The following is a 12,075-nucleotide window of genomic DNA, read 5'->3' as shown; positions in this document are numbered from 1 at the left end:
CAACCATGAAGCATGGGGTTTACAGCATCATGTTGTGGGGGTGTTTTGCTGCAGGAGGGATTGGTGCACTTCACAAAATAGATGGCATCATGTGGAAGGAAAATTATGTGGATATATTGAAGCAATATCTCAAGACATCAGCCAGGAAGTTAAAGCTTGGTCACAAATGGGTCTTCCCAATGGACAATGACTCCAAGCATACCTCCAAAGTTGTGGCAAAATGGCTTAAGGACAACAAAGTCAAGGTATTGGAGTGGCCATCACAAAGCCCTGACCTCAATCTGATATAAAATTTGTGGGCAAAACTGAAAAAGCATGTGTGAGTAAGGAGGCCTACAAACCTGATTCAGTTACACCAGTTCTGTCTGGAGGATTGTGCCAAAATTCCAGCAACTTATTGTGAGAAGCATGTGGAAGGCTACCCAAAACGTTTGACCCAAGTTAAACAATTTAAAGCAATGCTACCAAATACTAGCAAAGCGTATGTAAACTTCTGACCCACTGGGAATGTGATGAAAGAAATAAATGCTGAAATAAATCATTCTCTCTACTATTATTCTGAAATTTCACATTCTTAAAATAAAGTAGTGATCCTAACTGACCTAAGACAGGGAATGTTTTCTACGATTAAATGTCAGGAATTGTGAAAAACTGAGTTTAAATGTATTTGGCTAAGGTGTATGTAAACTTCTGACTTCAACTGTATAAAGTAACATGCAGTCCGTTTCTTTAGTCGTTAAAAACAAAACTCATCAAATGTGTTGACAGGTGGCAAGATGCCATCAATATCTACAATTATATTGTTTAGCCTTGATACTATAATTTTACATTAATATAAAAATAACTTATTACAATATAGTTATAAAACATTTTATGAAAAAATAAGTGGCATTTCATTTAAATGCAATCACACATGAAAACTAATACAATATTTACAGTAGGGGTGTAACGGTTCTCGGTAAAAAACCGAACTGTACGACTCGCCACCCACAGTTCGGGAAGCATTGGCACCACGGTTGGTTCAACTCACGTTTAACGATGCATCTGGAGCACAAGTTTTTGTCAAGAAAACAAAGCTTCAAACAGCACAGTTACAAACTGCACCTGAATGGATCTGTAAATGGATATGCTCCACCCGTGTTTCACGTGTTTCAGCGCGCACACAATTCTTCCTGTTTCCTTGCATGGCTGTAATCTATCACGAGCTTCAATAATGCGCTTTGATTAATGGCAATAAGATGCCATTATAGTAATACATAGATACATGATTCATCACCCAGGGAAAGAGCCGAAAGTGAGCTGAAACTGCACACACTCCCTTCCATTTTTAAGCAGGCACTCAGTGCTAATTTGGACAGACATGAAACAATAACTAAAGTGCTTGGGGTGTTCATGTGGGATTTCCATGTATGATTAAAATACTCAAGCAGCATTATCACAACATCCCTTCTCATATGTATTCTAATAGCAAGGTTATTCCTTCTATAGTGATGTACAGCTTCCGAATATTGAATATGTTGAGATGAGTTTGAAGTGCACTTCATGTTGATGCATGTAGCGTATTAGTGCAGGTATTAAGTTAAAATGTTGATTTAGTATTTAGAGAAATTATTTTAGTTTTTTTAGTTAAGGACCCTGACAAAAATTAACCATGGTTTTACTATAGTAATATTGTAGTAATCATGACTGCTGTCACCATGGTTTTCTAAGCAGAAATCATGGTTTTTATACAATTAACAATGGTTTTATAACAGTAGTACTGTAGTTTCTATACAGTAACCATGTTTATATTGTGGTTACTATGATTTTACTACAAATGCCATGCTTAAACTATGGTTACTGTTGTAAACAATGATTTTTATTTAAGGGCAAACCTGTTGAAGTGTTTATCAATAGATAATTCTTTGGATTTGGCAGTAATATATATATATATATTCATTCTTTTTTTTTTTTAACAAGCAAATACTGAACCGTATCGAAACCATGACCCTTAAACCGTGATACAAACCAACCGTGAGAAATTCGAACCGTTACACCTCTAATTTAGTTATCGCCTTATAGATGCAGTAACTGAGCTGAAGCAGTGGGTGGCATTATTGCACTTCTACTGGCACGTTTCGCACCGCTTCTCGTGTGCATGGAAAACGCCTGTACAAACGAGAAGCGGTAAGATCGCAAGCAAAGCCTGCCGCCCACCGCGTCCCGTGTAAATCCAACTTTACTCTATTGTTTTTTTATTTAAAAAAACATACTTTTACATGTTGGTAAAAGCCGAAGAGACTTTGCAGTCAATGAACTAATGCACTACTCTATACTATATAGACGTCTGCAAATGTCCACTAGTTTATCTTTTAAAAATGACAAAGTGTAAATAAAATGTACGCATTTCGCAGTGGAACTTTGACCACTGCCATGTAACCATGAACAATTATCCCTACAGAAGTAAGCAATTTTTTGGAAAGTCATGCAAATTATGTCCCCACTACATGACAGATATACGTAAAATAATTGTCCTGGGGAAAAAAAAAAAAAAAAAAAAAAATCACACTTGTTTCTGTGACAGCTCTAGGCCCTGTAAACAGCTAAAAAGAATCTGACCATGCCCTGCATGTGTTAGCCAATCAGAAAACTCTGAGTTGACTCAATGAAAGTTGGGGAGAGTATTTAGAATTTTTTTTTAGAAAACCTGTCTAAAACAGTCATATTCTTTGCAAGTCCAATTTGTGTAGCTAGTGGCGCATTTATTGCCTATAGGTAAACTTAATCGAAGCATGAAGATCGATGTCTATATCGAGCAAATCAATAATTTGGCAATTATAAAAAGCCATCTGGCTCCAAATTGTTTCATTTTAGGTAATTGTTTTTTAGTCCAGAGCCTTGCTATTTAAGTAAGACAGGGTATTATATTTCTCTTGTATACAAGATTAAATTGACTGCTAGAATTACCATTTTATCTCTCTTGGACTGATCAATTAAAGCCTTTATTGAACGAACGGCCCTTTGAGAATCATGCTGTAAATGGCATTTCATTAATCTTCCCTTAATGCATATCTTCATCTAATGTCCTTATATCGCAAAATACATGCATCTAAAACGATGCTAGAGACTAACTTCATTTGTCTCTGGTTTATGGTTTATAAGATGAGCTCTTAGAAGGTCCATATCGAATTATGGACAGAGCATATTGCCTCACGTCTACTTATAAACCACAAACCCCTTAAAGTATGTACTTTTTCCCTTATAATGGAGATGTTAATTTGTGTGATGTTAATAGTGTAATTCTAGACAGAATGTATATCATGATGTTGAAAAAGTGTTTATTTTTTTCATGATATATGAAGCAATGCTGGAACCTATCATTCTCTCTGCCTATCCATCTATCTATGTTAATGCTTTTTCCTTGGGTCCTCCTGCAAATGATTTTAAGCAGGGCATCGGTCTAAATGAGAAGTGGTTTGGAATCAGTGTTTGGTTAAAAAAAAAAAGGTTATCGAAAAGCCCTTTTGCCATTGGTGGGTATTCCACAGTCCCGGGGGGTATTCCACAGTCAATCCCAAGTGTAAAAGTCCTGAGAATTCTTGACAGAATATAACGTTATCCTGTCCCAGGGCATGGGGAAAAGCTTTAGGATTAAAGTAATGCAGTATGTCAATATTTTGCAACAGGCCACTGTTTATGTTGCCCCAAGATACCACAAGTGATGTAATGGATTTGAATAGGCAAACATATTGGCGTTTACCATTTGCTGATACACACTGGCCTGCTCATTTTAATATTGGAAATTCATGGAATGTTCAAGAGACTTCACAGTGTATGGGTAGTTGACATGAAATACTCTAGAGTCACAAAAGATTCAACAATGTCTCCAACTGTTTTCAGATTTGCCAAGATACCAAAGTCTGCACACAAATGTCAGAGATCTAAATATGAACTCAAATATCTTCAAAATTCTTCCAAGAAATCTGAGCTATACCATCCACATAAATATTATAGCTCTACACTCTGTGTCAACAATTGTCTCATTCATGTCCATTTTTATCGTACAACTGTGTTGTATTGTATTCTATTGTATTGCATTACTCTGTATCAGAACAGACTTTGAGCAATGTATTTTTCATTTGTGAATCGTACTTTGTGAAAATATGAATTTTATTTTATTTTGTGAATGTGAATTATATTATGTAATATCTGTGCTTACAAAAAATTTATTTGTCATGCGCAGGGCCAACCAAAATGAACTGGTGAAGGCAAAAAAATGATTAAATGGTGAAACACTTCAAAGAAATGGAGATCAGTTACAGCACCTAAGATATTTACTTTCTCTAATACATTCATATACATTTTATGGTCCCACTTTATTTTATATGTTTTTAACTACTATGTACTTAACCATTTGATACAACGTACTTATTAAGTGCATGCGTGTTGTTGCATTGTACTTACTTTTAGAGTACCTGCATTTAATTACATATGTAGTTACACTCTTACACTTATGCCAACCAAAAACCTAACCCTAACCCAATCCTTACCCTAAAACCTAACTCTAACAAGAAAAATAATTTCAGCGATGCATCGCGATTCATACTCAAACGATTCTGAATCGATTCTCAAAAGAATCAGAATCGATTCTGAGTTCAGTTTAAATCATGGCAGAGCAGTGGCGCACGCCAAAGACAGATGTAGAAACAAAGACGCGAGTTAAGTGCATACACTAAAGTCAAGTGAACAAACACGTTTGTTTGCAGACCAGCTGTATCAAACACATTACCATTTGTGCCCGAATGAAACAACGATCACGAAATTCTTTCACAATCCCACGCACATAGCAACGGGAGAGTTTATTCGTGATAACAGGCCAACAAACAACATGAATGACGAGCTTGCACTCATTATTGCACTGATTTGCACACAACAGGGGAAAACACAGAAGAAAATAATGACGAGGAAGCGGTTCGGGAAATGTTGGTGATGTTTTCATTAAAAACAAATTTCCAATGCCTTTCTCTACTCTTGCACGTTCTCCATTTCGTTGGCTTTTGCTTTATTGCCGGTCACTCGCTTGTCAGGACAGTGCGCACACCTGATGATAAAGGTTTGAAAAACATCATAGCTTTTGCGACAGGGTCGTGCAATCTTCTACTCGCAGAGCAAACGACAGTGCATACGAGACACTCTATACATTTCTGAAGCAACAACTGCGCTATTTAAACCGCTTTACTATCACCTGTGCAGGTGAGGATAAGATGACAACTGCACTCTCATATTAGCAGATATATCTCTCATCCTGGACCAGCAACTTCCAGTTGTGGTTAAAAATTCAAATGAATAGCATGGCATAGATTATTTTAAATAATAATGAAATACTATTAAATGATTTACAATGCTTAAAAAAAAAATAATAATAATAATAACAATAATAATAATAATAATGTTGAAGTAATAGTATTCAGTGTGTTTTGATGGAGAACCAATATTTTTTTCTTGTGCTTTTAAGAGATTTTTATAAGGTTCTAAAGAAAGAAACTGAAAAACTGAGATAATCTTTTAAACTATAGAACCATTTATTTAATCTTAAGGATGTTCCATGTTTTGTTCACAGCTCATAATGAAAAGGCATTTTAAAACAGCTGTTAAATAAAAAGCTGAAAGGGAAAAAATAGAGAGTAAAAAATACATTTTGAAGAAACTGAAAAAAGAAAGAAATTGAAGGACAAGATGCATCGTGATGCATCGAGAATTGTTTTATAATCAAATCATTACCCTTTGAATCGTAATCGAATCGTGAGGCCAATGAAGATTCACACCTCTAACCCCTAACCCTACTCCTACTCCTAAACCTACCCAAACCTCAACCTCAGTAGCAACAAATATGTATCATGAGAGAATTTTGCAGAACATGTAGTTACACAGTAAATACATTGTCTTGTATATATTTCAATGTTACTATGTAGTAGATAAAGACATCCAATTTAAAGGTGTGTCAAACTTTATCATGTTGACTATCCATACAGGTTCATTTAAGTAATGATTTAATCAAATGTATAAAGACCAGTTGAAAAGACCAGCTTAGACCAACATGAAGTCTTGTTGGTTAAACTTGTTAAAAAGCCTGGTGGGGACATCAAAACACATCATATGCTGGTCTTTTTAACATGGGGTAGTTTCCTTTAAAGGTCTTAGATGTATGCCGTATAGGTCTCTTATCCCCAGTAAATACTATCTGGCATAATTTCTCTGGCCTGATTTTGTGCTCCGAAATATTTCTGCTTTCCTTTTATGTGTTCCCTGCATAGTTTCACCCTGTTATATACAGTATGTAGGCCAGTTCATTAGGCCATTTCAAGTGGTTGAAGAAAACAGGTTGTCATTCTCTCTCCCAATTCGAAGTCAAAGGCGTTGCCACAGACAACTTTGCATTTCGTGCTCCAAAAGTGTAAACATTAAACAAAAGGTTTGGTGACTAAACCAAGTTTTTGTCAGTAGTTCATGTGCAATGGAGTGCACAGATATGATGTAACACTATTCGGGAGAACGCATGCACCCATTAACCCTAAAGAGTGTAAATAAAACAAACCAAGCCATGAGAAAAAACATATGAGTTACAACATTTCCATAATAGGAAACATGCTTAGAGATTCATCCTGTTGTTGAAAACAGTAGAGGAATTGTTCAACTCCGATGTATGACATCGTTTGTTCTACTGAACATGCAATCTACATTAAGTGCCTATACTGGTTTTCATTAACTCTAGAGGTTCATGGACTTGACAAGACTATTGGAGCTTGTGTAAAGGTGGGCAGAAATCCCATCGAGCAGGCTGAATGAAAAGCAAACATCCACAAAGTCCAGGAAAAGCCAATACGGCAACAGAACAGCGGTAATCCAGCGTATGAATTATTTAGTTTGATCACTACATAAGCATCTGTCAATAAACGCTCTGATCAGACAACATTAGAAGCTTCGAACAGTGCAGTTTTTCTGTAGCTCACTATAATGTAGGTTTATTTCAGGTGCTTGTGTTTTGTTATGACTGAGTAAGTCACAGGACACAAGCCGCAGATTCAGCAGCCTGCAGTGCGTGTGTGTGTGTATGTGTGTATGCGGGCACAGAATCAGCCATATGGCCCCTGCAGATTGACACAAAGCCCGAGTCATGTGAGGATTAGTCTTGAGTTTATACGCTACCCTACTGCCCACATACTGACCCTGCAAGACCTTGTGGCCCCAGGGGATAACTTAAGACAGAATATAGTTGATTGAATAAAATTGCTGAGACTTCACACATATAGAGTCAACTCACTCAAGGTGCTGGACTTTTCTGATAGAGTGGATAGCTTGTAATGGTAATTCAAACTCTGCTAGTCTAAAGAACTGGTAAACTGACTTAATATGTCCTCTGTTTAGCAGTAGAGACCCAATTTATTGGAGCTATTAATATCTAAAAGGCCAAGCTTAAAACATTCCTGATGCCTGATTACTGTTTATTCCTTGGGAGCCGAGAGTTCCCAACACAGACTCCTCCGCATAGCAGCAATGTTGTTGTGTGGAGTTATCATGGTAACGGTTGCCATGGCAACCGGTCGCCGCAGTTCTGGTCATTGTTTCATGCTGAGGCCGCAGGTGGCTGAAAGGGCAAGACAACAATCAGCGATATTTATAACTCCCAATGCAGAGCCTTTGAACTGAAGTGTGTTTGACAATTAAGTTACACCAAGCTAATTTTATTCCACAAGTACTGTCAGCCTAAGTCATCTATTCACCTTTCAAATCAATTTGGAGTTTTGAAAATGTGCTGCTCTGGGCACTTGCGCTATGGGAATGTTTTAATGGCCCCAAAATAGATGACTACAAATTGACCCAATGACATAAGGACCCTATAATACCTTTCAAAAGAGGGAAGCTATACAACCAAAGGCATGTTCCTCTGGGCAAACCATAAACAATGCCTTGAAATTGAGAATGCATTCTTTAGTTAAAACACAAATAAGTCAATGCCAGGTACTTCTCTAAAATGTCGTGCTAAGAGGAATATCCCACTTCAATTTTTTTTATTTTCTTTCAAATCACAATTGCTGTTCCTCTGAGAATTACAGCAGCGTGTAAATCACAGCGAAAACAATGAACTCAGCATCTGAGGTAGGGAAGATTTGTGGGGTGAACGCAGAATAACTCATTAATTGCTGAAAGAAATTGCTTTAAATACAAGTAAACTCAAAAACACATATGTTGTCCCAAACACAGTCAATAACCTTAAATACGTAGCACTAGTGTTAGAAACACCAGAACCTAATGATTGTGATGACTTTAGGTTCCGTTAACGGCTTTTGAACGTGCACACTTTGGACGATGTGGATGCAACACCATGTTTAAATTAGTAGTCTGACAGTGTTTCCTGCGCTACCATTTAGCGGTACTGTAACACTGCTATTTAATCAGCAGGGGGAAACATACAGCTCGACCAGTGTAGCCTGATTCGCAAATGCAAGACAATTATGAATCAGTTCTTTTAAATCTACAGCATATCCAAGTCTGATTCCTGAACGAATGACATTAATGAGCCGGTTCTTGTTAATCTACAGCATGACACATAATGCAAACAGTGTAATGCGGTTCGCAAACGAAAATCGACTCCTGAGCCAGATCTATTGAATCTTCTTCGCAAAACATGGTGCAACCCATGTAATGCGGGTCCCAAACGAATTACTCTTATGATCCGGTTCTTTTGAATCTACAGCACAAAACATACAGCAAGAGCTGTGTAGCCTGATTTCCAGGTGAATCACTCCTATGAGTTGTTTCTTTTGAATCTACACCGCAAAACCTACAGCGCTTCCTGTCAATCAAATGACTCTTATAAACCTTATAAAACTTACTGAACTGCATGCCATTGATTTCAGCATGTCCAACTCCAAATGAAACAAGAATTGCTACTGTCTTATCTGTGTTAAGAATTAATAAAATACCTTTATTAAAAAGTCTGTGAAGTCAATCAGTAAGAAGTTGTTCTGTTAAAATCTGAAATGATCTCAAAATTATGTTACATGCTAAGGCCAGTAAATCAAATTAGAATTACATTTCTTATTTCCAAACATTTCTTCCTCAAAAGTACTAAAATAATTGTTATAAAGAATCGGAACTGCTAAATCCCTTAAAATACCCATCCCTCTGGCACACTTTCTTTATGTAAATGCCACTTTTCTGGGTCTATTCGAACTGAAGACTCTTTGAAATGATAATCTACCATTTTACAAAGCCAAATATTTCTCTATCAGCTAAATATAAGATTCTGTTGCATCCAACTTAAACACACAACAATGCTGTGCAATGCTACTGAATACTAAAAAGCTTAAGATAAAACCAAAGGTTGTAGTAGCTTGAAATCTGTACACAGTTCTTCAGAATCTTGCGTCTTCACATAAGCAATTCCAAGAAATCAAATCACAGGATGTTCTTGTGTCCACATACTGTACCTTTTTTTCCCATTATTCGTGTCTCTTTCAGCAGACATTTTAAAATATGCAAAATATATACTCAAAAATGTCCCATTCTAGTTTGTGTGCAAGGATTACAATTCACACTAATGCATAGAGGCAATAAATCCATGGATATTACTGACAGTTCATCCAGATTGAAAGTGGACATCCGGTGATAAAGCCAATGGAGATTAAGTGCTCAATTGAAAACTAACCCTTACGGCGCAGTTTTCCCCTATAATGGATCTTCATTAGAAATGTACTACCCAGGTCTCCTAAGCAACCAAATTGGTCTGGTTGCTAGGGAGGGTAGAGTCACATGGGGTAACCTCCTCGTGATCGCTATAATGTGGTTTGCTCTTGGTGGGGCACATGGTGAATTGAGCGTGGTTGCCGCGGTGGATGGCGTGAAGCCTCCACACGCGCTATGTCTCCGTGGCAACCGCTCAACAAGCTACGTGATAAGATGCGTGGGTTGACGGTCTCAGACGTGGAGGCAACTGGGATTCGTCCTCTGCCACCAGGACTGGGGCGAATCACTTCATGACCACAAGGACTTAACAGCACATTGGGAATTGGGCACTCCAAATTGGGAGAAAAAAAAAAAAAAGAAAAAAAAAATGTACTACAATGGGAAGGTCAAAATGACAAATGCCCCTTGTCATCAATTTCTTATGGGGACAGAGGTGACACTGTCATATGTTCTTAGTGTGGATGGTGAATGAGTGTGTGACTCACCCACATGAGAGGTGACAGTAATGAGAGAACAGGTGCTTATAGCATACTAAAGATGTATTTCCATTCAGAGCAGTCCAGTATGTTTTACTCATTTATCAAATAGATTTATGAATGTATTAATATTAAATGACTTAAACATGTCTAATCTTCCTGTGAGCCAAATGGCACTCTAAACTGAACTGATCTGGGTCTGTTAGGTGAATGAAATTATGCCACATGATGCGATGATTGGTAAAAGGTGACCACATACCATCAACTTCATATCTGACATCCTTGTTTTATGTCATATTTGTACATTGCCATGAGTCATATGTCAATATGAATCCATGCTTGCACTTCATCCTCCCTAATATTTGTTGATCCGTTTTTAATCAGACCTGTGTTGAGGGATCTGTCAGGAATCCTTTATGGGAATCATTTCATGGATACACAATTTTCTGGATCATTCGGTGTCCATTATAACAGGTATCTACACACGGGTAACTCGGACCCTGTGCTTTCCTCTTCCTCTTATATCACTACATACCATTTTTACCATTAAATAACAATCCTTTTCGGGTTTACCTATCAATTCATGTTTCAATCAGTACAGCCAAGTTAAACAGGTTGAAATGTCATTTAACCAATGCTTTTGTTGAGTAAACCAATAGTCTGGGCATTTCAGCAAATACAGAATTTGACAAAGAGACATGTTGATGCATGGAGGTGAAAATCATGAGTATTTTTAACTCAACCTTGACTGAACTTACCGGCATCATGCTGAAAATCAGCTCCAGGTATTGTATATTCCTTATATTTCCTTAAATATTGTAGATACAAAGAATATAACGACCTCCCCCTTGCCAGTCAAGAAGTGTGTCTTATTGTTGTTTCATATGCAGGTATTGTGCATGTATTATCCTCTTCATTTACGCATCATTATACTGTATCATTATAATGAGCAGTCTCATTTTATGTTGGCAGACAACTTTGCAGCGCTGGTTTATTACAGAAACCTGTTGCAGAATGAACCCGAGATGAACCCACTAAATGAAGTAAAGTTTCTTACACCAATGGCTCAGACGGAGAGAACCGCAGACCACCTATCAGACCAAACCATTTGTGTACGCCACTAGTCTCTACCGCTATGCAATACATAGACGATATAAAGATAACGGTCGTTCGCGAATGTCCTGTAGCAGCTACGGTCCGCTAAACTGATTGTAGGTCCACATTAGATCCGTGCGCGTCGTACAGCGAGCGAGCGAGAGACTATTTTCGCTGCTGGATCAACAAACGCAACCCAACCCAAGATGACGCTGCGCGAGATTCCGAATTACCCCGGCGCGTGCATGACAAACTCCTCCTCGCGCCACCCGCGCGCTTCTCGCCGCCCACTTCATCATCATTATCTCTGAAAAACCGTTATCGTTAAACAGGAACGGTTTGAGGGTTTTTATATGCTTTGGTGTTTATTTAATGCGCCCCACACTCTTTCTACTGTTTTAGAAGCTCTTGAGGCGAACTATGAGGTACTTTGTGAAAGACCTTTTGTTAATAATGGTGAACTGACAAACGCGCGAGATCTGCTCAAGACTGTACAAGTTGTTATTTCATTCAGTTTCATTTTAAGAAAAATACATAAAGTCTTTGAAAACAAAATCCCTCTAAAATATAGTCTAAACATCTACAAATGCCCACAATGACCAAGTATTTCTTATGAAGTCAATGAACACTCCAGATTACATGACCAGATTAAACAATAAGGCAAATTAGAGATCAATTGATAAACGGATGAATTGAGCACTAACAGCAAAAAAAAAAAAAAAAAAACATTGTCTGGATATAGACAATTACCATATGTAGAACAGTGACATTCTTTGAA

The 12,075-nt window shown here is 37.5% G+C and overlaps 1 protein-coding gene across 1 annotated transcript in view; it reads right to left on the bottom strand.

The window, feature by feature from the left end:
- Positions 1-11,521, bottom strand: part of LOC127438934 (apoptosis-stimulating of p53 protein 2-like) — a 45,035-nt gene extending 33,514 nt beyond the window's left edge. Inside the window, exon 1 of the mRNA XM_051694846.1 lies at positions 10,961-11,521. Within this exon, the coding sequence (XP_051550806.1) occupies positions 10,961-10,969 (9 nt within the window). The 5' untranslated portion in view covers positions 10,970-11,521. The remainder of the gene's footprint in view (positions 1-10,960) is intronic.
- Between the last annotated feature and the right edge of the window lie 554 nt (positions 11,522-12,075).

The sequence above is a fragment of the Myxocyprinus asiaticus genome, chromosome 50 (assembly GCF_019703515.2).
Source record: "Myxocyprinus asiaticus isolate MX2 ecotype Aquarium Trade chromosome 50, UBuf_Myxa_2, whole genome shotgun sequence".
Lineage (NCBI taxonomy): Eukaryota > Metazoa > Chordata > Actinopteri > Cypriniformes > Catostomidae > Myxocyprinus > Myxocyprinus asiaticus.
This window is presented reverse-complemented; position numbering and strand designations above follow the sequence as displayed.